At 45.7% G+C, this 25009-nt stretch overlaps 1 protein-coding gene across 1 annotated transcript; it reads left to right on the forward strand.

The window, feature by feature from the left end:
• Positions 1-349: 349 nt before the first annotated feature.
• On the forward strand, positions 350-24465 carry LOC122741601 (C-type lectin domain family 18 member C-like). The gene is made up of 12 exons (XM_043985250.1): positions 350-779; positions 2282-2373; positions 10238-10471; positions 12366-12463; positions 13097-13218; positions 13650-13757; positions 17372-17464; positions 18271-18377; positions 20401-20530; positions 21071-21167; positions 22877-22968; positions 23571-24465. Exons 1-12 carry the CDS (start codon positions 665-667, stop codon positions 23606-23608), a joined length of 1326 nt encoding a protein of 441 aa, XP_043841185.1. The 5' UTR covers positions 350-664; the 3' UTR covers positions 23609-24465.
• Positions 24466-25009: the final 544 nt, after the last annotated feature.

The raw sequence follows: 25009 nt of genomic DNA on the forward strand, positions 1-25009 counted from the left end.
TGTGCTGTTACCTTCTGCCCATGTTTAATTCATGGCAAGGTTGGGGCGAATTTCCTGGGAAAGAGAACTCCCTTGGGATCTTGCCCAGTCTTTCCAACCTCCCACCATAACTGACCCTCCTAATCCCCAATATTCTCCACTTTGATTTGGGGGGGGATTTAGGAGTCACCCCCTGGCAGGAGCTGGTATGGGCTCAGGTACCGTAGCAAGTACCCCCTAGTCCTGCCAGCCATTCATTAATCCGCTGCCTTGGAATGTCTTCTAGCCAATCAGCAGGGGCCTCTGGGACTCCCCAGCATTCTAGTAACTCTCCAATGATTAGCAGGGGCTGGGTCAGTGCACACTGGGCTGGGTGGACCGGCTGGGAGGACAGAGAGGATTCTGCAGCTCTATCTGTCTCAGTTTTGCCTCTCTCCTTTCAAGAAGCCAGCAACTGTTTGGACAGAGCGGGACTGTTTGGACAGAGCGATTACTCAACAGTCTCTCCCTTTTGTCTCCCCCTGCCCAGCCCAGACTGTCTAAAGTTTTGAATAGACGTGAGTGCCTGGGAACGGGACTGGAGAACAGAGACGGGCATAGCTCAGAGGCCCAGTCCCTCTCTCGCTGTCCTGCTCTGCCTAGCCCTGTACCAACATATCCAGTGCCCGAGCGGGAGTTGCCCCACATGCAGGAACCATGGGGGTCGTGCCAGAGGCTCCTGACCTTGCTCCTGAGTTTCCTTCACTTGACCTGGGCAGAAAGCCAAATGTCCCAACTGCAGGAGATTCCTCTATATCAAGGTAACGGGGGTTGGGGTGAAGGGAGGTATGAGATCTTTGGAAGTCTGGGCTGTGGAAGAAGGTGGGAGATTTGGGAGCTCCACAGGATGGGGTTCAGAGACCACAGACAGCCACCTCTGCTTCCCAGGGCAGGAGTCTAATCCCCTAGAGATTACTTCATGAGATTTCCCTGAAGGAGACAGGGATAAACAGAGCCCTGAAAGATCAGTGGAGGTCCTGGAAGGATCAGGATGGGATGGTGGCCCACCACCTTTTCTCTCTGCTGGGCTCCCAGTGCCCACTTGGATGCCTGCTCCTGTGGCTTCTTGAGCCCAGAGGTACTTCAACCGATTCCAAGGCTGGGTTTGATTCAGTTTAACTTTCTGACCTGAAATGAGCAGCCGAAAGACCAGGACGGGTCCCGGGGCTGGACGGGAGAAAAGTGCAGGAAGTGTCCCTCCCGAGAGCCCCCTCGGCCTGGTTCTGGGCTATTCGTTTCCACCCTCCCTTCAGATGGAAGATGGTCTGAGGTGAAAAACCAGGGCGTGGGTCAGGGTTGGGGTGGGGCGTAGAAACATTTTAATTTGTGGGATCATAAATTTAGAGCTGTCCCAGCCCCTCTCCTGATTTATGGAGGGAACTGAAGCTCAAAGCTTAAGGGACTTACCCAAGATCACAGACGTGGCGAAGCCAGAATTCAAACACACTTTAAATCCAGTATTTTTTTCCCCACCTGAAGCTTGCCAGGGAATAGTCTGCCAGATCTATGCAAACCACATGCAAATCAGATCCCACTATATGCAAATTTGGGGTGGGTGTGGGGGATTTCAGGTGTTCAGATGTTGGGTCTCTTAGTCTCCTGCATTCCTACCATCTCCCAGGGCCTGCTGTCTGTCCTCATCTCCCCTGCTTCCTAGATTGTTCCAATGGGGCCTCCCTGGTCCGTGTGTGGGCTGGGAGGAGGGGCAGGGAGTGGGACTGAAAATCCCATCATAGCTTAGCTGTGGATCCTTTGGGGGCTCCTGGAGGAGTCACTTGGCATCTCTTTCTTCCTGCCTGTGACTTCTCAGGGATTCCCCCCCCCGCCCCCCCCCCCATGGACAGTCTTTTGGGCTTTCCTATATTTCTTCTTGGCATTTCTTAGATCCTTGGGGACGATGTGCCTGATTCCTTCTGACCCATTACCCTCTGCCATCCCCTGAGTGCTCCCCAAGAGAGAAAAGCCCTTGCAGCCTCAGCCCCTGGCCGCCCCCCTCCACCCTCCCCACCCCCGTCTCTGTCTCTGTCCCTTTGTGTCCTGCTTCCAATGAGAGGTTTCTCTTCCCCACCCCTTCCTCCTCCCTGTCTCCCCCTTCCCCATCACCATGGAGATCTGCCTGCCTCCTGTTGCAATCTGGGAGACAAGTGTCGGGCCCCTGCTGGGCTCCGGGCTTTCAATTGGCCTCCCTGTATCCTTGACTGACTACGGCCTGACTGTCTGTCTGTCTATGTGTCTCCCTCTGCTCTACCACTGCTCATCCCAGCTCTGAGCTTGAAGGAGAGTTTCTTGCTTCTTGCCCTACACAACAGACTTCGGAGCAAGGTCCACCCGCCAGCTGCCAACATGCAGAGGATGGTGAGTATCCAGAATAATAATAATAACAACAACAACAACAATAATAATAATTAGCATTTACAGAGCTGGGTCCTGGATTAGTGTAAATTTATGGCTCCCCTGAAGTGATAGCAGGTATTCAAATTCACACTATTTACAGTTAAAATTCTATAAAATATGGCTCTTGGTTCCAGCCCAATGCAAATGCGTAGTGAAAATTCAAACAATGGGATGACTGGACTTCCGGTGTGTTGATTATTTGCACTTATCAACACTTGGCTCTTTTTTTACTTCATGGTCATGAGTACGGACCTTTCTTCCTGCCTCCCTACTCCACCACAGGAAACCTTCCCCACCCTATCCTACCCTATCCTCCCTAGCCCCTGGAGAAGGGCAGTGAGGGTGATCCAAGGTGTTGCTTTAAGCTAGAACCCCAAATGAGGAAAGGCTAAAGGGACTGGGGGTGTGTACTGGTAAAGAGAAGACTTGATTCTATTCACTTCAACAAACATTTAACTGAGCACCTACTATTCACAGGTTGAATGCTAGCTAAGTGAGGAGAAGTGGAATTTTTTTTTTTTAGTGAGGCAATTGGGGTTAAGTGACTTGCCCAGGGTCACACAGCTAATAAGTGTCAAGTGTCTGAGGCCGGATTTGAACTCAGGTACTCCTGACTCCAAAGCTGGTGCTCTATCCACTGCGCCATCTAGCTGCCCCAGAAGTGGAATTTTTTGCTAAAAAATATTCCCTGCCCTCATGGAACTTACAGTCTAATAAGGATATCAATCTCTCTACAAGCATTTTTTTAAGCCCTAACTATACACCAGGCACTGTGTGAGGTGATAATTTTACAAGGAAAAAGCTAAAAAAGGTTCTTGTCTTCAAGGATCTTAGATTCTAACAGGAAAGGGGACAACATATGCATATAGAAATATATGCACATACATATACATATGAAACAAATGTCTCATATATGTACATATGTATATATATATTCATATATATGAAACAAAATGAATGCAAGGTAGTTTGGGGAGGGGGTGCATCAGGAAGCCATGGCGTCTTAACTGAGTCAAGTCATCTCCCCTCACCGCTTTGCACACAGTAGATACTTACTATTTACTGAAGGAATAATAAATATAACATATTGTGTAAGAGCATTCAAGGTTATGTGAGGTGTGAGAGAGGGTGAGGGTGGCTATGGAATCTATCAATGCCCTCTGCCTGTTCCCAGTTTACACTTAATAAACTTAAGGCCTTGGCAGTCTGGTTTCACAGAGGCTGCGCTGGCGTTAAAGCAGGCAGCTTTCCCCCGAAGGAGGGTGGTTTAGCTTGTGACTGAGGGAAGGATGAGGATCTCTTCTCCTGGGACACTTGAAAGCTGTGTCAAGCTGTTCCATCTGCTTAGAGTCGGGGGAAAGGACAAGGGCCTCCCCACCCACCTCCTGGGAACCTGGGCAGTGACTTGTCGATGATGAGGCCATATACAGGATCCCTCTGCTCTGGGAGGGTGATGGAGACCATGCTGGGCTTTGCTAGAGGCCAGGCCTGGGGCCGAAGGATTGTTTCTCCCTCTTCCCACTCCCTGCTGGCTGAGCCCTTCGTGCTTAGCTCCAGTCCTCATGCTTCATCAACCCTGTCAGAATTAGTTGCAGCTGGGGGGGGGGGGAAGGAAGTGTGTGTGTGTGTGTGTGTGTGTTGGGGAGAATGGGAGGGGGGCATATGAAGCTCTCAGGAGAACCAAATCCTTCCTGCCCCTGTGGCAAATAAAAATAGCTAGCATTTATATAACTAGCTTTTTAAGGTTGGCAAAGCACTGTATATGTATTATCTCATTTGATCCTCACAACACCCCTTCCCAGATAGAAACTCCTCTCTGGAACCAGATGAAGGCTTGGGCAAACTACCAAGCTAGGGGTGGGTATGGAAGAGAGAGAGAAAGAGAGACAGACAGACAGACAAACAGAGTGAGACAGAGACAGAGAAAGAGACAGACACAGACAAACAGACAGATGGAGACAGACAGAGACAGAGAGACACACAGAGAATGAGAGAGTGAAAAAAGTCTGAATCTCCACATGGTGACCATGTATATGAGTCGAGGGAGGAAGTTGTGGCAAGATCATTAGGTAGAGGGGGCAGCTAGGTGGTGCAGTGGATTAAGCACTGGCCCTGGATTCAAGAGTACCTGAGTTCAAATCCGGCCTCAGACACTTAACACTTACTAGCTGTGTGACCTTGGGCAAGTTGTTGCCCACCCAAACCCAACAACAACAACAACAACAAAAATCATTAGGTGGGACTAGCTGTTTGAGGTGTCCTTCCTGAATAAATCATTCTGGGGACCTCTCATATATCCCTAGAGGCCCATGCCCAGCTCATTTGTCTATCTTCACCCATAAGTGATGAAGGCAAGGATAGTTCAGTGGGTAGGGGACCTAACTTAGGGAACTATGGAGAAATCTAATCACTGCAAATAGTCCAGGACTTGGTCAGGGACACCAGGGATAGCTGGGTCCACCTCATACAACAGTCAGGAGCTTCTGTAGTGGGGGCACACCCACAGCCTCATGTCTCCACACTTGGCTCTCTCCTTGAAAGATTTCTGAAGAGTTTCAGTGTCTACCTGGCCTCCCAGGCTGAGGGTTTTTTCTACTATAAGGGCTGGGAGGAAGAGACTACAGCCTTCTGATTTCCCCTGCCCCTGGGAGGAGGGGAGGCATCCAACTACAATTTCAATTGAGGGAGACTAAGCAAGGGTACCTGGAACCCACCCTGGCTTGCTCCATGGGGGAGATACCCAGAAAAGGTGTCACCCCCAGACTCTAGTCCCAAAGAGACCTTCCATCTGACCAGGGTGGGCAAAGGCAGGGGCACAGGGATAAAGCACCAACTCTCCAAGGCCCCAGGGTTCTTTCTTCTGGGCCCTGGTACAATGGTTAACTAGACCCTGGGTGTGAGGGGTTCTCCCTGGCTGCTTCCCTAGGAAGTGAACATTCAGTCATCATCCATCTGGCTGGTTCAGCCCCCAGCTGTGGAGGCTGGGAGACAGGCCATAAATGCCTTCCCAGCTCAGCAATGACCTTGAATGCCTGGAGGTGAAGTTCCCAGGAGGTGGGGGTGGGAGTATCCTGTCTCCTTGGTTCCCAGGTCTCCTCTCCCTTCCTTGTTGCTAAGCCAGCTTGAATCTCCTTGGTGTATGTAGCCCATGATCAAGGTCATCACCAAGGTCAAAGTACCCAGAGCTGTCCATGGTGGAATGTATCCACTGCTGTTATCCACACACTGTGCACCACCAGACACACCTATTAACCTTCATATGCACATACACAACCCGGCCCCCAAGCCATGAATATTGAAACAACCTCCACACATAACCTACCTCCTCCTGCAAACTCCTGTAAATACTCAGAAGCCCCACCACCTATGTATGCATGTATGTTTGCATGTATGCATGCATATGTGTATGCATGTGTGTTCATGTGTGTATTTGTATATGCATATATACAAATACATTCCTCCTTACCTCTATAAACTCTCTCCACATACACATATTGCCCACTCACAAACCCATACACATACTTACTTTATTTTATTTCCAGTTCTAAATTATCTCCCTCCTTTCTCCTTTCCTCCACCCATGGAGAAAGCAAGAAAACCAAAAGTGGTTGCAAACAGGTATAGTTATGCAAAATAAATACTTGCATTAGCTGTGAGAAGAAGAAGAAGAAGAAGAAGAAGAAGAAGAAGAAGAAGAAGAAGAAGAAGAAGAAGAAGAAGAAGAAGAAGAAGACAGAAAAATGTACTTCAATCTGCACTCTGAGACCATTAGTTTTCTATTTGGGCATAGATAACATGTTTCATCATGAGACCTTTGAAATTGTGGTTGGTCATCATGTTGATCAGAGATACCAAGTGTTTCAAAATTGATCATAAATTGTTCTGGTTCTGCTTACTCCACTTTGTGTCAGTTCATACGAGTGCCCCCAGGTTTTTCTGAAACTATCCCCTTCATCATTTCTTACAGCACAATAGTATTCCATTGCATTCATATGCCATAACTTGTTCAACCATTCCCTAACTGATGGACATCTCCTCATTTTCCAATTCCTTGTCAACTCAAAGAAGAGATGCTATAAATATTTTTGTGCATATGGGTCTCTCTATCTTTGATATCTTTGGGGTACAGACTTAATAGTGGAATTGCTGGATCAAAGGGTATGAACAGTTTAATAGCTTTTGGAGAATAGTTATAAATTGCTTTCCAGAATGGTTGGACTAATTCATAGCTCCACAATAAGTGCATTAGTGTCCATGTTTTCTCATAGCCCATCCAGCATCTGTCCTTTTCCTTTTTTTGTTATCTTAGCCAATCTGATGGGGGTGAGGTGGTACCTCAGAGTTATTTTAATTTGTATTTCTCTAATTATTAGTCATTTAGAGCATTTTTCATATGGCTATTGAAATTTTGGATTTCTTCCTTTGGAAACTGACTATTTATATCCTTTGACCATCTGTCAATTAAAGAATGGCACTTTTTCCTGAAAATTTGAATCAGTCCCTCCATATCTTAGAAACATCATAGAACTTGCCACAAAGATTTTGCCCAAGTTTCCTTATTTTCTTCTAATTTTAGCTGCATTGATTTTGATCTCTTTGTGGGGGTAAATTTTTAATTTTATGTAATCAAAATGATACTTTTTACTTTCTGTGGATATCTCTATCACATTTGATTATGGACTGTTCCTCTCTCCATAGATCTGCTGGATAATTTCAACTCTCCACTAAATTGCTTATGATGTTATCCTTTTTGTCTAAATCATATAGCCATTTTGAACTTATCTTTGTATATCCTACAAGATGTTGGTTTATAACTTACTTCTGTCAGACTACTTTCCAATTTTCCCAACAGTTTTTGTTGAATAGTGAGTTCTTACCTTAATAGCTAGGATCTTTGGGCTTATCAAACATTAGGTTATTGTGCTCATTTGCTTCTGCCTGTGGGGTAATTAATATGTTCTGTTGATTAATTTCTCTGTTTCTTATCCAGTACCAAACGGTTCTGATGATTATAGCTTTGGAGTATAGTTTGAGATCACCTACATTACCATTTAAAAAATTACTTCCTTTGATATTTTTGACCTTTTGTTCTTCCAGATGAGTTTTATTATTTTTTGTAACTCTTTAAAATAATTCTTTAAGGGAAGTTTGATCGACATGGTACTGAGTAAGTAAACTAATTTAAGTAATGTAATTTTTTATTATGTTGGCCTATGCCCAATTGATATTCCTTCAGTTATTTAGATCTGTCTTTATTTGTCTTGGCAAGTAAACTCCCAACTATTTTATGCTGTCTGTAGTTATTTTAAGTGGTATTTCTCTTTCTAACTCTTCCTGCTGGAAATTGTTGGTAATATACAGAAATATGGATGATTTGTGTGGGTTTATTTTATATCCTGCAAATTTGTTGAAGTTGGTAATTGTTTTGGTTAGTTTTTTTAGTTGACTCTCTAGGGTTCTCTAAGTAATCCATCTTATCATCTGCCAAAAAACACAATTGATAAAAAATTATATTTTTAACTGAACCGATGCCAAATAAAAGGAACATTTGCATCATTGCAGTAGAATAGAAAATGAGGATTGTACATGAACTTGTGACTATTATATACAACTGTTTTTTTTGGGGTGGGGCAATGAGGGTTAAGTGACTTGCCCAAGGTCACACAGCTACTAAGTGTCAAGTGTCTGAGGACAGATTTGAACTCAAGTCCTCTTGAATCCAAGGCTGGTGGTTTATCCACTGTGCCACTTAGCTGCCCCTGGGTTTTCTTTTTAAGTGAAGGGCAGGTTCTGGGTCTGTAATACCAAACTCCCATTCATACTGTCAGGTGAGTTCCCATAGGGAAGTTGCTACTTCTCCCCTCTAAATGTCTTTGTTTGGGTCAGGGCAGTTTTCTAATGCTTTTGCTCACAAGCTCCTAACAGTGTGCTTCCCCCATTGAGTATCATTTGATATCAACTGGTCAACCAGATGCTACTAGATTTTAGAAATGTGTATTTACTAAAGTGGCAGTTAGTATAAAACATTCCCCCAAAAGTCTGGGACATACTCTCTATCAAGTGTATATAGAGTCCAAGGGAGAGTGAGTTCAAGCTTACAGCACATGTAGCAAATAGGGTAACTCTTCTTTTCTTGGAGATCCTTCTTAATGTTCCCCCTTAGACAGGCACTGTGCTGAATGCTGGAATGAGTCTTTGCTTTGATGGTCAGTATAAAACTTCAGTGATGATAATAAGAATCTTTTTATCTAATGCAGTAGACTCTGCCACAATCATTTCAGAATCACAGTAAGAAAAAAGGAAGAAACCCTAGAGATCATTCAGTACTTAGGTGGAAACAGTTTTATTTCTCACTCTGCAAAGTCCAGAGGAGCCTGGTCATTTTCAGGGGTCAAAGGGGCTACCAAGAACATCAGAGGTTCACTGTGTGACCTTGGAAGCTGAGTAGCAGCTAGCTATTTTGGAACTAAAGGAGACAGCTCTAGGACACATGGCATGAAATTCGCCCCCAAATTAATTTTTTTTTTAAAGTGAGGCAATCAGGGTTAAGTGACTTGCCCAGGGTCACACAGCTAGTAAGTGTTAAGTGTCTGAGGCCGGATTTGAACTCAGGTACTCCTGAATCCAGGGCTTGTGCTCTATCCACTGTGCCACCTAGCTGCCCCCCAAATTAACTTTTAAAGACAAATTCAGTTGTGTGTGTTGGTGGGGAGGAGACCGCCATCTGTTCCTATTTTAACTTATGATCCTTGCTAATTACTTGCTAAACTGAGTTGTTGTTGGTGAAGTCCAAGTGCTGTCACTGCCCTCTGAATTTGGGGATTGATGTAAATACAAAAAGCATCTCTAAACATATTTGTTTTAAAATTATTTAATTTTAATGAAATTTTACTTCATTTAAAAAATAAATAAAGAAAAGGAATTTCTGTGCCCTGGACCAAAGACCTGTTTGCTCCACCTTAGTTGTGGCCCTGCTTGGAGGTTTCAGCCTCTCTGGGTCTTTGTTTTCCTTTAATTTTCAATTTACTCCATAGGGAATATGAACCCTTTCTCCTCATCTATTTTTTTGGGGGGTGGGGCAATGGGGGTTAAGTGACTTGCCCAGGGTCATACAACTAGTAAGTGTCAAGTGTTTGAGGCCAGATTTGAACTCAGGTACTCCTGAATCCAAGGCTGGTTCTTTATCCACTGCACCACCCAGCTGACCCTCTCCTCATCTATCTTAAAGAGGCAGTGGTGTGTGTGTGTGTGTGTGTGTGTGTGTGTGTGTGTGTGTGTGTGAGAGAGAGAGAGAGAGAGAGAGAGAGAGAGAGAGAGAGAGAGAGAGAGAGAGAGAGAGAGAGAAAGAGAGAGAGAGAGAGAGAGAGGGATGGGGTTTGGGGGACATTAAGGTCTAAGTTCAATGAGGAATAACTATTATCATTTTATGTGCAAGTGGGACCATATGCCTGGGAGAGGAGAAAAAAAGTCTATCTCCAGCACTAGTAGATGCTTACAAAGCAAAGGCTGAATTAATTAAATTGAATTATTTTAATTAATTCCATTGAATTAATTAAAGGTAGTTTAAAAGGTTCAGCGGTTTTGTGATATATGGTAACTCAGTTCTGGAACTGGATCCAAAATATGTGGTCTATGGGGAATGTAACAGATGTGACTTTGTGATCTTTTCTAGTAGAACAATAATCCTGCTGGCACCCTGAGCTCTGTGCAGCCTGAATAGGTTGACAGGGAGAGCCTGGGTGCTGCACCCATGTGCCCCCCTCCTTGCGCTCCCTCACTGAGAGGGACCTGCTGTCTGAGTCCTCTGCCTCTGCCTCTCCTCCAGGACTGGAGTGATCAGCTGGCCAGGCTGGCCCAGGAACAGGCAGCCCAGTGTTCAGCCCAGGGCATACTCCCTGCCCCGGCCCTGGCCCTGCAGGTGGGCTGGAACATGCAGCTCCTGCCTGCTGGGGCTGCCTCCTTCACCGATGTAATCACCTCGTGGTTTCGAGAGGGGCAATGGTATACCTACTCGGCTGCTCAGTGTGCCAGTAACTTGACCTGTTCTCACTACACTCAGGTAAGTGCCCACTTGGGACCCAAGGTCCTGTTTTCCTAGGGATTCAATCCAAACACCAACTCAAGGTCATATGGTAAAGATCCAGAGCTGGAAAAGACTTCCAAGGTCATCTAGTCCAGGTCCCTTATTTTACAGAAGAGGAAACCGAGGCTCAGACAATGACGTGGCTAACCCAAAGTTGTCACACTAGTAAAATTTGAACCCAGGTCTTCTGAATTCAGTCTTTCCGCTTTCCATCTTGTAGCCTCCAATTAGTGGAAGGGCTCTTTAATATATTAATGATCAATTTTAATAGTAAGAGGTGGGACAGCTAGGTGGTTCAGTGTTAAATGAGGAGTCAGAAGACCTGAGTTCAAATCTGGCCTCTGACACTAGCTGTGGGACCCTGAGCAAGTCGCTTAATCCTGTTTGCCTCAGTTTTCTCATCTGTAAAATGAACTGGAGAAGGAAATGGCAAACCATTTCAGTGTCTACCAAGAAAACCCCAAATGGTGTCACAAAGAATCAGACATGACTGAGCAACATATTTTTTTATGTTTTTATATGATAGTAAGAGGGAGATGGCATAGTGGCTAGAGAAACCTCCCTTAGAGTTTGGAAGACCTGAGTTCAAGTCTGATTTCAGACATATTCTGGGTAATTGACCTTGGGGCAAGTAAACTTTTCATAGTCCTATATCAATTATGCAGACTATAGTCTTGGAATAGCTGCTGATTCACACTGGTAGAGTTTTCTTATCTGGAGTTCCCTACACTAAAAAATCATAAGTCCAGACAAATGATAATGATGAAGATGTTGGTGGTGGTGGTCATGATGATGAAGATGATAGGTAAGTGTACAGAGTGTAGACTTGGATTCAGGAAGACCCTGAGCAAATCTCTCTGGGCCTCAGTTTCCTCTTTTGTAAAATGGGAATAATATTAGCACCTATTTCTCAGCATTGTGAGTCAAATGACATAACATAGGTAAAGTGCTTTGCAAACTTTAAAGTGCTACATAAATACTAGCTATTATTATGTATAAGGAATATTAATTTATAAGAAATAACATATCTTTTTGCATGTCTGTGTAATCTATAATAATATTATTTAAGGTTAAATTAAGAATATGACTTAATTTAGTTCAATTAACATTTAGGAAGCATCTATTCTCCTGACTCTACTATTTTTGGGGAGACAATTAGGGTTAAGTGACTTGCCCAGGGTCACACAGCTAGTGTCTGAGGCCGGATTTGAACTCAGGTCCTCTTGACTTCAGGATCTATCCATTGCATTTCTTACTTGCAGGACCTTAGGTAAATCACTTTAACTCTATGGGCCTCAGTTTCCTCATCTATAAAATGAAAGAGCTGGGCTAGAACATCACCGATGTCCCTTCTACCTCTAAAGTCATGCTATATCGGGGCAGCTAGGTGGAGCAGTAGAAAGAACACTGGTCCTGGATTCAGGAGGACCTGAGTTCAAATCCAGCCTCAGACACTTAACACTTACTAGCTGTGTGACCCTGGGCAAGTCACTTAACCCCAATGGCCTCACTAAAAAAAAAAAGTTAGCTAAATTCATGCTATGCAAAGCACACTGGTCCTCCTGGCCTGCTTGCCTGCTTGGGACACCCCACACCACCTTCTCTGCCCATTGCTGTCTCTCTTTTCAAATTTCAACTCATCAGATGAGCTCTCCCCAAATCTGTGTGATGGGGAATGTGGGGATATGCAAATTGAGACATGTTCTCCTTTATGGTTCCCTCTACATGGTTCCCATCTTGAAAGACCCTCATCACACCTTCTCCTCTGGGGGGTATGGATTGGGCCATACCCAGAAGGGGCAGAAGATGGGGGTGGGGGTGGACTATGTCCAGTGACTCTAGGCCTGTAGACCCTCTCTTTCTCCTGCAGCTTGTGTGGGCCACTTCAAGCCAGCTGGGCTGTGGGAAGCACCTGTGCACAGTGGGCCTCCTGGAGATGGAAGCATTTGCTTGTGCCTATTCTCCTGGGTAAGGTCCCCCCATGTGTGGGCCTGGGGGATGTGGTCCATCCCACATCCATCCTTCTGGACATCAATTTTCCAGTTGTGTGTGGGGGAGGAGTCAGCCCATAATGAACGTTCCCTACTTGTCCCCCACCCTCCCATCCAAGTCACCAGATCCTTCAGAGCATCATGGGTCTAGACCTGGAAGGGTCTTTAGGGACCAATGCGTCAATTGTCATGTCCTGATTGGGCATCAGTCTGGTGAAGCCCATGGACCCTTCTCAGAATCCTGTTTTTAAATGCAGAAAATAAAACACAAAGGATTACAAAGGGAGCCAATTATGTTGAAATATACTTATTGTAATATTTTTTCACTCAACAGTATTTTATTCTTCCCAATTACATGTAAAGATAGTTTCCAACATTCATTCATAATATTATAAAAACAAATTCATGGACTCCTGAAATCTATCCACAGGACCCCAGATTAAGAATCCTTGATTCTAGTCCAAGCTTCTCATTGGGCTCCAGACATAGTTAATGACTTGACCATGGTTATACATGGTACACAGTTCATGGTAGAAGAGTCAGAGGTTATGTGGCTTCAAATGCAGCACTTGTTCAACACCCCTCCACTTTTGTGTTATCTCTCGTGCAGAGGCAACTGGGAGATGAATGGGAAGACTATTGTCCCTTACAAAAAGGGGGCCTGGTGCTCACTCTGTACTGCTGGTGTGTCAGGCTGTTTCAAAGCCTGGGATCATGGTGGTGGGCTCTGTGGTGAGTGTTTCCCTGGGTCTCTTTTTTGTTTGTTTGTTTTTATTTTGTGGGGCAATGAGGGTCAAGTGACTTGCCCAGGGTCACACAGCTAGAAAGTGTCAAGTGTCTGAGGCTGTCCCTGGGTCTCTTTTTGCCCTCTTCTTCTTCCTTCTTTGTGTCCTCCTAAACTAGCATTTCAGGTATGTTTTTCTGATGACTCAGAGGAAGCTAAATCTTCTGGATGGAAGTGATGTGTCGGGGAGATGCACATTCTGATGAGTAGCTAATGATTTCTATGCAAGTCCTTCCCCTGGTGATAGCACCTAAGATGCCATCAGGCCCCAGAAATGCCATCCTGAGGATCCTGGCATCCCTGGAATTGGCCTGGACTAGTGGGGTTGTGTGCTGCCCCTAACCCTTACCCATTCATCTCCTGTTCTCTCTCTCATCAGAGGTGCCCAGAAACCCATGTCGGATGAGTTGTCGGAACAATGGACATCTCAACATCAGCACCTGTCACTGTGACTGCCCCCCAGGTTACACCGGCAGGTACTGCCAAGGTGAGGAGGTTCCTTGATGTCTGTGGGGACTATACAGTTTGGAATGAACAGAGGTGGGGGTGGGCCACAGAGAGCTGAGAACTCAGTGCACATGGTACATCCATGGGCAGAGCTACTGGGTGGCATGGCTCCCTGTTCCACTCAGCAATTTAAAATTGCTAGAGATGGGATGCAAAGACAAAATGAAAAACAGTTCCTGCCCTGAAGGAGCTTCCAAACAATTGGCCAGACAGAGGCAGCATGCACACAAATGGCGGAGAAAAAGGCAGAGACAGAGATAGAGAGAGACAGAGAAAGACAGAGACACACAGAAAGACAGAATCAGAGAGAGAAAGTGAGAAAAGGGGAGAGATAGAGACACAGGGAAAGACAGAGACAGAAGGAGAAAAGGGAAAGGAAAGACAGAGGCAGATAGAAAAAGGGACAGGGACAGAGAGAGGAGGGAGGGAAAGATGGACAGAGAAAAGGGGGGAAGGAGACAGAAACATATACAGAGAGGAACAGAGAGAGGTGTAGAGAAGAGAGAAAGAAGAGAGAGAGAGGAAGAAGAGGGACAGAGACAGAAAGAGCAGGATGGAAGGGTGAAAGGAGGGAGAGACAGACAAAGAGGGAGGGAGGGAGGGAGGGAGAGAGAGAGAGCGAGAGAGCGCGCTCCAGCGAGAGCGTGACAACAACTAAGATGATGAAGATAGGCTTCGCAGAGGAGGCACCCTGAGAGTAGCCTCAAAGGAAACTAAGGATTCTTAGAGACCAAGATTATCCAAGTCTATCTAAGGAAATAGAGTTGTAATTAGATTTTTTTTTCACTTGGGACAAAAACAGAGGGTTTCTTGTTGATGATATGTTTTTGAGATGGCATAGCCACAAAAAGGAAAGTCTACTATGGGGCATACCAGGAGATAGGGAGGTTCCATCTTGCAGGAGCCTGGAGAGTGAGGTGAGCCCAGGGGTAGGACCCTGGGGGTGGCCACTGTGCTGTGTGGGGGTTGATGAAGCATCCCACCGAGGCATAAGGACAGTGGTCACTGTGAAGAAGAGGCAGACCTTCCCAGGGAGAGAACACAGGGGCCAAAGTGTACTCTTCCAGATATAGATGCTTGGGGCAAAGCCTCACTTGTTCTGGGAAGAAGAGTATTATAGGCATATTATAGGGAACAACTTGACCAAAACCATGGAGTTGGGAGATGGAATGCAGAGTTTATGGAAAATGCATTGGTTGGTTTGGCTAGATCATAGAATGCATGAAAAAGAATAATGTGAAGTGAGTCTGGAAAAATAGACCAGTGCCTGATTGTGAAAGACTTAAGTGCCAAGCTAAGAATTTATATTTTATCCTAAAGATAATAGGGAGCTGCTGAAATTCTTGAAAAGGGAAGTCACATGATCGGATCTTGTCCTTTAGGGTTATTTTGACAGCTATGTGGACAAAAGAGACTGGAAGCAGGAAGTCTAATTAAAAGACTTTTGCTATAGTTTAGGCAAGAGCCAAAAAAAGGGAATGGACTGGGAAGATTTTGTGGAAGTAGGATTAATAAAACTTGATAAATGATTGGATAAGGGGCAGCTAGGTGACTCAGTGGATAGAGTACCGGCCCTGGAGTCAGGAGGACCTGGGTTCAAATCCGACCTCAGACACTTAACACTTATTAGCTGTGTGACCATGGGCAAGTCACTTAATCCCAATGGCCTCACCAAAAAGAAAGAAAGAAAGAAAGAAAGAAAGAAAGAAAGAAAGAAAGAAAGAAAGAAAGAAAGAAAGAAAGAAGCAAGCTTGGAGACAGAACAGATTTGGGGTTAAAGATAATGAGTTGTGTTTGGGGCATATTGAGTTGAAGATGTCAAGGATGTGTTGAGATGGAAATGTCTACCAGGTATTTAGCTGGGCAGAGCTGGCATTCAATCAGTCAATCAATAAACATTTATTAAGTGCTTACTATGTGCCAGGAAGGTAGCTAGGTGGTGCAATAGATAGGGTGCCATGCCCAGGGTCAGGAAGAGTCATCTTTTTGAGTTCAAATCTGACCTCAGAGAAGTCACTTAACCTTGTTGGCCTCAGTCTCTTCATCTGTAAAATGAGCTGGAGAAGGAAATGGCAAACCACTCCAGTATCTTTGCTAAGAAAACCCCCCAAAAAGGGTAATGGAGAGTTGGACATGACTGAAAAATACCAGGCACTGTGTTAAGCACTGGGGATACAAAAAGGCAAAAGACATTCCTTGCCCCCAAGGAGCTTACAATCTAATGGGGGAGACAACATGAAAAAATATATACAGGATATATAGGATATATAGGCTATATATAGGATAAATAGGAAACAACAGAAAGAAGGCACTAGGATTACCATTCAAAAAAGAGAAGAGATTAAGGCTTGGTATATAGATTTGGGAGTCATTTGTATGGATGTGATAATTTAATAATTGTATGGGCACTGGATCTTAAGTTAGGAGTTCAAATCTTGCTTCAGATACTAATGGTGTGACCCTGGGCAAGTTACTTAACATCTGCCTGCCTCAATTTCATCATGTGTAAAATAAGGATAATAATACCTCTCAGGGTTGTTGTGAGGATCAAATGAAATATTTGTAAAGGATTTTGCTAACCTTAATTTGAGAGCTAATATGATTATCATAAAGATGGGAGGGTCTAGGACAAAGTATGATTAGAAGGTGGGATATAGATAATGATCCAGAAAAGACCAAGAAGGAGTGGTCAGACAGGTAGGAAGAGGACCAAGAGAGAGAAATGTCATGGAAGCAAAAGGGAGGAGAGGGTGTTCAGGAGGAAATGGCTGTTATACATCTTCAAATGCAGACAGAGGTAAAGAAGGATGACAGCTGAGAAAATGCCATTGGATTCATCGATTAAGAGACCACTGGTCACTTTGCAGAGATAAGTTTCAGTCCAGAGGTGGAGCAGGCAGCCAGACTAGAAGGGGTTGAGAACTGAGTAGGAGGTGAGGAAGGTAACTGGATGGGAGTGAGGAGCACTGAGCTGTAACTAGTGATTTCAGCACCTGGGACAGCTACTGCCCTGGGCAAGGACTACCAATTGGGGACAAGCAGCAGGGAATGAGCCCTTGAATTCACTTTGCCATTCATGATGTGAAAATAATTTGAGAAGTAATTAAGATGAATTCAGTTGAGTTGGAGGGAAGAATTAATTATTCAGGTGACTCAGAGTTGGAAGACACCCCTCAAGGTTAAAGGATCCCATGCTTTCTTCTCACCAAAGAGGCTTTCCTCCCACACAACCTACAGGACAGATGATAGACTTGGGATCCATACTCACCCCAGAGTTGGATACGGTCTTCTGTACCCTCCACTAGCCTTGTCCTGGGTTTGCAGGATCCCCTTCTCCTGGGTTCCTTTTAGTCTGCCTGAGGAGGAGTACAGGTGTTGAATTTTTGCTTCCTTTCAATTTTCCACCTTGGGCTAGTTTTGGCTCTGGGAAGTAATGAGGTGGACTCTTTCAGGGAGAATAAGGTAGGGAGCAATACCCACACAAGCAAAAATATATTCCTTGAATGCTAGGGTGTTGGAGGCAGGGATCAGGGATGGGAGTGGCGGACTGGCCTGGGTCAGGGCCAGCTTGCCCAGGCTCTGGGTACTTTCCAGTCAGGTGCAGTGTCCGCTGTCAACATGGCCGGTTCCGGGAAGAGGAGTGCTCCTGTCTCTGTGATGTTGGCTATGGTGGAGCTGAGTGTGCAAGTGAGTATGGCTTTCCAAGTCGTTCTCTAAAGTCAGACCAAACCTGGGGCTCTGGATTCTCCCTCAGGACTCAGGGAAGGCAGGACTTGCCTGCTGAAACTTGCCAAGACCTCTCTGTGTATATGGTTTCCTGAGTATGCAGGAAAGGTTCCCTTTCCAGCTTCACTAATGCTTTTCCCCTTCTCACATTCAATGGTTCAGACTAACTCTTCTTGGGCTGTTTCTCATACATAGCACTTGACCTTCCACTTCTTTGCCTTTCCACCATGCCTGGAATGTACCCCTCTTCACTTTTACTTCAGAGAATCCTCTGCCTTTAAGACTCACTTCAACTACCACTTTCTACATGAAGCTTTCCCTGATTTCTCCTAACTGCTAGTGCTCCTCCCTCCCAAACAACCTCATGATTATTTAGTATTTAGTACTGATATGTGGACACGTTGTCTCCCATGATTGACTGGAAACTCCTTACGGGCAAGGACAGTTCCATTTTTGTCTCTATAGCCCCAGAGTCTGGCACAGTGCTGGCCTAGGGAGCCTGACACAGTGCTTACTAAATGCTTGTCAGTTGACTGACACAGCCAGGTGCTCCTGTCCTGACCTCAGGTCAAGACATGTGGGCAGGGCAGTTAGATGATGCAGTGGATAAAGCACTGTCCCTGGATTCAGGAGGACCTGAGTTCAAATCCGGCCTCAGACACTTGACACTTACTAGCTGTGTGACCCTGGGCAAGTCACTTAACCCTCATAGCCCCACTGCCCCCAAAAAGACATATGGGGCACTCAAGGGCACTCTTCTTTCTCAGTCAAGGTCCAGTTCCCCTTCCATGCCTGTGACCTTTGGATAGATGGCAGCTGCTTCATGATCTCCCCTGAGGCAGATACCTACTATGGAGCCAAGAGTAAATGTCAGGTGAAGCTCTTGTTCCTATGGGCCCTCTGGGCTGGGGGTGGGGTCCTCTGCTTTTCTGGGACCTGAGTGAAAGGGAGGGAGGTCTTGCAGCCCCTGGCAAAATATGAAATCTGAATCCTCTGGGAGAAGCTAAAGCCTCTAAAGTGGCTGATGGCATGGAACTAAGCCCCAGAGAGTATGGGTAACAATCCCTTTGGTGTGATGGGTCTTCTCCTCCAATGCTAGACCTTATTTGAGTGCTATTGTCCATTTAGAATGGAGTTGGCCTATTTTCTCAGGCTAGGGTGCAGCTCATGGGAGCCAGTATGATACAGGGGAGACAAGGCAGGATTTGGAGTCAAAGGACATAGGTTGAGTCCTGGTTCTGTCAATTACTACCTTTGTGACCCTGGGCAGGTCATTTAACCTCTCTTTGCCTCAGTTTCTTCAACTGTAAAATGGGCATATTAGCACTTACCTTGAAGGGTTGTTTTTTTGTTTTGTTTTTGTTTTGTTTTTTGCGGGCAATGGGGGTTAAGTGACTTGCCCAGGGTCACACAGCTAGTAAGTGTCAAGTGTCTGAGGCCGGATTTGAACTCAGGTACTCCTGAATCCAGGGCCGGTGCTTTATCCACTGCGCCACCTAGCTGCCCCCCCGAAGGGTTATTGTTTTGAGGATCGAATGAGATAACATGTAAAGTTATGCACAGTGCCTGGCACATAGTAGGTATTATAGAAAGGCTTATTCCTCCCTGCTTCCTCCCCTTATTCTCGTGATTACCAGTCCCAGAAAGCAGACATTGAGGAAGCTGCTTTGGTTTAGTCAGTTGTCAGTCGGCTTTTAGGAGATTTGGGTGGGTGGGTGGGTGGGGGACAGGGAAACTGCAGAAGAGACAAACTGTCTATTCAGTTTAATTCAACCAATATTAATTAATGACAATGCACTGTACCAAGTGCTAGGGATACAAAGACAAATCAGCCCTTGCCCTAGAGAAGCTGATCTTTTTCCTGGAAATGTCTGTGCTTCCTATTGTCTATGGTGCTTGGATTGCACTATTATGTGGAGTAGATTGGGAGTTGTAATTGATAGGTTGACAAATAGGCAATTTAAAGGAAGAGAGGGAGGGAGAAGTATTCTCCTGGTACCTGCACCTTGGTTAGGAGACCCCTGGGTGACAGGAGAAAGACCTCTCCTCATACTCTAATTGGGAGAGACAACATAAAAGGAAAATGCAGCTTCAGGGCAAATGGAAGGCCTGGAATCCTAAGGATGTGACAGTGGGGAGGATGGAGAGGTCCTTAATGAACCTAAGCAGGCCAGACTACAGTTCTGGGGGACTACAGGGACTGGAGATAGGGCACATGGTAAAGCCAGGAGGACCTTAGAAGGCAATGGCAGGAGACAAGGTAAGTCCTGGTGGCGCTTCATCTCACTGGAAGGAATAGAATTGTTGACTCCCATCCCATCCAAACAGTGATCAGTCAAGCAACCTGGATGCAGGACAACCTGGATGGAGCCCCCATTGGTGATGCTGCATGGTGTCCCCATGAGGGCCAAATGGAGACTAGGCACTGGAGTTGGTCCCTACTGGTTGCCTGGTCCCAGAGGCCTTTCTGAAGCTTTGCTCTGGGAGGGGGTGGGTAACCTCTTAACAATAACAACAGCAACAACATCCAGCCTTCGTGTGGAGCTTTAAGTTTTGCAAATTTCTCTACAAATATTATTTCATTTGATCCTCCCAACAATCATGGGAGATAGGTGCTCTTATTCTCTTCGTTTTATAGATGAGGAAGCTGGGGCAGACAGAAGTTAACTGATTTGTCTAGCAAGTGTCTGAGACGAGATCTGAATTCAGATCTTCCTGACTCCAAGTCCAGTACTCCATCCACTGCACCTCATAGTTGGGAAAATTCACTGATATTTTCTTGATCTTTTTGAGGCGTAGATAATGGGGTCTCAGGGTCTTTCTGAGGAAAAAAGCCCCAGAATGCCTTGGGTTCCCTGGGGTAAGATGGTACCAGTGACAGGGCTAGTGACTTTTAGGAGAAGGGTGGAATGCTGGCTCAGATTGAGAATCAAAAAGTCCAGGACATCCTCGCCTTTTACCTGGGACGCTTGGAACCACGCAACGAGGTGACCGATTCTGACTTTGAGACCAGAAACTTCTGGATTGGTGAGCACGGTGGCTGGAAGTGAGGGGTAGGAATAGGGCCCTGGAGACTCCCCAGAACCACCCCTGCCCACTTCTAGAACCTCAGGGAAGATTCCATAGTTACACTTAGGATCTTGGAATAAGAGTGGGTGGATCCCAGAACCCCATGTGGAGATAGTGGGGATTGAAAGCAAGAGATGAGGGGAAGGAGATCAGGAATCTGGCCAGCTGTTGTGTTAGTGACTTTTCACTGGGAAGGGCTAAGGGAAGAAGAAGAAATGTCTTCCAGACAAGATCAAGGAAGGTGGAATGGATGGGGGTGGGAGGGGGGAGTCAATGGGTGTGAGTGGGAGAGGTTCCTCAGTGGGCAAGAGCCTTCAAGGAAGACATGCAAAGAAAAGAAAGAAAAGGCGACATGGGGCCCCTAGACTCAAGATGGTAGGGCAGGCCTTCCTAATCCCTCCCTTCAGTATTGATTTAGGGTTGAGGGTAGAGGCAAAAATAGAGATCCCAAGAGTGGTAGATGGTGAAAACGGACCTGATGGTGCTGTCTTTACATAGGACTGACCTATAAGACCTCCAAGGACTCTTTCCGTTGGGCCACAGGAGATCGCTACTCCTTTACCAGTTTTGCCTTTGGACAGCCAGACAACCAGGGGGAGAGCAGGGAGTATGCTGCGTAAATGTTTAACAACAAGCTTTCAAGGGGGGAAGAGAGGAGAGAGAGAGAGAGAGAGTGAGAGAGAGAGAGAGTGAGAGAGAGTGAGTGTGAGTGTGTGTGTTGTGTGTGTGTGTGGTGTATCACACTATCCATATAATCAATCTTTAATTAATTGTTTTGGTTGATTGTTTGGACTTAAGAAAGTGATGGAGAAAATATTAATAGTGCAGATCTAAACTTAAAAGTGTCTTGTGGCTATGTGTCTATATTATATGATTTTATATATAGTTATATATGATATAATATATACATTTTAAAGTTTCATATGTTGTCTATTAAAAGTATGTCATGGATATATATATATATATATGTATATATATATATCACATTAGTGTGTGATTACTTTATATATATACCAGACACATTTTTGTGATATAGAATATATAACCTTTTCAGTTTAATTATGCATCATTAACATTTTCTCCATCACTTTCTCAAGTCCAGACATTCTGCAGCAAATGAATTAAAAACTAATGTGTGTGTGGGGTGCAGCTAGGTGGCACAGTGGATAAAAGCACTGGCTCTAGATTCAGGAGAACCTGAGTTCAAATCCAGACTCAGACACTTGACACTTACTAGGTGTGTGACCCTGGGCAAGTCACTTAACCTTCATTGCTCTGCAAAAAACCCCCAAACAAACAAACAATACCCCCCCAAAAAAACTAATGTGGGGGGCAGCTGAGTGGTGCAGTGGATAAAGCACTGGAGATGTAGTATTCCTGTGGTCAGAACCTAGAGCTGGTTCATGGGTGGATATTTACAAAGTGCCTGTTCTGTGCATAGACCCATGCTATGGACCATCTATCATCTGGGGGTCTGAGTGTTGGGGGGAGGAAGGAGGCAGAACTCATCTCTAAGGATCTCAAGATCCTCATCCCTGACTGGGCTTTCTCTCTGAGATTATTTTACCACGCTCCTCTTCCCCATTAAAATATAAACTCCTTGAGGGCAGAGACTGCGTTTTTGCCTTTCTTTGAATCCCCATTGCTTGGCATAGTGCCCGGCACATGGTAATACCTTAACAAATGTCTCCTCCAGACCATACATTTTTTTTTTTTATCACGGCCCTTGGTTTTAATAGCTGGCTAGCTAGCTAGCATTTCTACTTGGAGGTATGTAAACCCCTTTACATAGGCTATCTCATTTGATTCCTCTAACCCTTTCTCTTATTCTGTTCCCTCTCTCTCCACAAACATCACCAGCATGGCTAAACACTGGGGGAAGTGATGGCAGAATAGGAATGCTCTGTTGTCTTAAAGGGTTTTTTGTAATTTTTTTTTTTTACAAAATGGGTGAGAATTTCCCCAGAGTCCTCCTTGGATCCTCTGAAAACAACTTTGAATGTTCCCAGCCCTGGGGTGGTGGGGGTGAGAGGCTAGAAAACAGGAAGAAGAAACTACTTGCTGGGTTTGGGGGCAGGGATTTTCAGTAATTAGCAGGGTTCTTCACTCCCTGCTCCTGCTCCAGGTAGCCCTATGGGTCTTGGTAGGGACAGCATCTTCTGCATTGCAGACTATTTAGTCTGCAGTAGATTTGTAAATTGAGAGTTGGGGCTGCCTACCTGCATGGCACCTCATCCCCCAAGCCTCCACCCTGATCACTCCCCATGGGACAGTTGTCGATTCTCTCTGTCTGGGACTCTACAGGTTTGGTAACTGTGTGGAGCTGCAGGCATCAGCTGCTTTCAATTGGAATGACCAGCGCTGCAAAACCCGAAACCGTTACATCTGCCAGTTTGGTGAGTGGCCTCTCTTTCCCCCAGATCTCACAGTTCTAGCCCTTCCTTTTCCCAGCCTTGTTTCCATGGGAACAGGGAAGCCAAGCAAAGAACTCCCGGCTTAGCTCCCTCCCCCATCATTCTGTCCCTCTACTTCCTCCACTGGCTGTCTTCCTTTGCCCCTTATTCTCACCATGAAGGCTCTTCTCGGGTAGACACCTAGTCCCCTCCTTGGTTCTTCTTTGTTTTCTAGCTCTAGCAGGGTTATCCAAGAGTATGGGGAGGTGGGAGGATCCCTGGGTCAGTTCAGGCATAGAGATGATGCTCTCTATGCCCTGGGCTGACGGTCTGAGCTGATTCTATTATGAGAGCACAAAGCCTGAGTAGCAGTTTGGAGGCAACATTGGATCTCTTGGGCAGAACACAGCCAGCATCCTTGCGGGGGGGGGGGGGGGGGGTGTGTGTGTCTCCAATTCATCTTTCCTAGGTTGCCTGAAGGACATATCTTTCCCACTGTGGACCTCAATAAATGTGCCCTACCTTTCAGCCTGGTCTGTTTGAAATGGGCTGTCCAAGTGAGGTCCAAGTGGGTCTTTGACACTTGACTTTGGGGTCCTTCACAGCCCAGGAGCACATTTCCCAGTGGGACCTGGAGCCCTGAGGTGGTACTACCTGTCATCTCTGCCAGCTTCCAGCCAATTCCTCCTTCCCCCTGACCCAAACCTGTGACACCCATCTGGAAGAAGATGATTTAGGCAGCTCAGAAGATGCTTCCGGCTCTAGGATACCCCCACCCGACATCTTCTGTGCTCATCTGGCATCTCTGTATTCCCATGAAAGAGTGATGGAGCCCAATGAATGAGGCAGAAGGGAAAGGGAGTGTGCTAGGGCACGTGAGTGTTAAGTGAAGCCAATAGAGACTTGGCAGGCGGAAGTAACCACCAGAGGCCCCTAGTCACTAACCACCTCACCTTCCTTGTGCCCTCTTGGATACAGGGTAAGGGGGGTTTCTGGGCCACCTTTTTCTCTTAATGCTTTTTGCTTTGGTATCTTTCCTTTTGCTTTTACTGGTATACAGTGAGAGCCAAGAGATGTGTGCCAGCCCCAGCTTTGGCCATCCTGGAAGGATCTGCCTCACATCATAAGCATTGCTCATTAGATCATTCAATGCCTGCCCCTGGCAGGAAGCATGGGTAGAGAAACCACACCCCAAGCCCCTCTTGTGTGTGTGTATGGTAGTGAGTCTGAGTCCCACGACCTGGCTAGTGATGGGACTGGGCAAGAAACGTAGCAAAGCAGCAGCTCTGGGCACTTAGAATGTATCTTGTGAAGGAATAAACTAATTTATGCCTAAACATGGTGGTGTTTTCTTCACTCTTGACCCTCCCTTGTCTCCTGGCCTGGAGAACAGAATTATTTAGACTTGACCAATGTCTCCCCTAGGTTTTGGAATGGGGCTGCTTTCTTCTCTTCCATGCCCACGTCTGTGCCCACTCAACTGAAGGAGTCCCTAGGGGTTAAGAGAAAAATGTAGGAACAGGGCAGGGTGGGAAGTGGGGGAAAGTCTCAGCTCAGTTGGCAAGAGCAACAGCAGCAGTATCAGAAAAGTTTCTCTTAGCTGTGAGCAGCAGTGTGTGTGTGTGTGTGTGTGTGTGTGTGTGTGTGTTGTGGTCCCCTTTGGTAGACTGTGATGAAGCCTTTTGACTCCTCTCAATAATGCTTTTAAATTCATAAAATAAAATACACAGGAGAATAAAGGAAACCAATCATATTGAGATGCATTTTTGCCATCCAGGTTTGTCAATAACCCTGAAGTCTATTAACAGTCTCAGGGACAGCTAGGTGGCACAGTGGATAAAACACCGGCCCTGGATTCAGGAGGCCCTGAGTTCAAAGCCTGCCTCAGACACTTGACACTTACTAGCTGTGTGGCCATGGGCAAGTCACTTAACCCTCATTGCCCTGCCAAAAAAAAAAAAAAAAGCTAACAATTACTATGCACCAGGAACAACACTAGGAGCTGGGAATGCAAAGACAAAAATGAAAAAAAAAAAAGGTGTCA

Source organism: Dromiciops gliroides, chromosome 2, assembly GCF_019393635.1.
Source record: "Dromiciops gliroides isolate mDroGli1 chromosome 2, mDroGli1.pri, whole genome shotgun sequence".
In the NCBI taxonomy this organism is placed as follows: domain Eukaryota; kingdom Metazoa; phylum Chordata; class Mammalia; order Microbiotheria; family Microbiotheriidae; genus Dromiciops; species Dromiciops gliroides.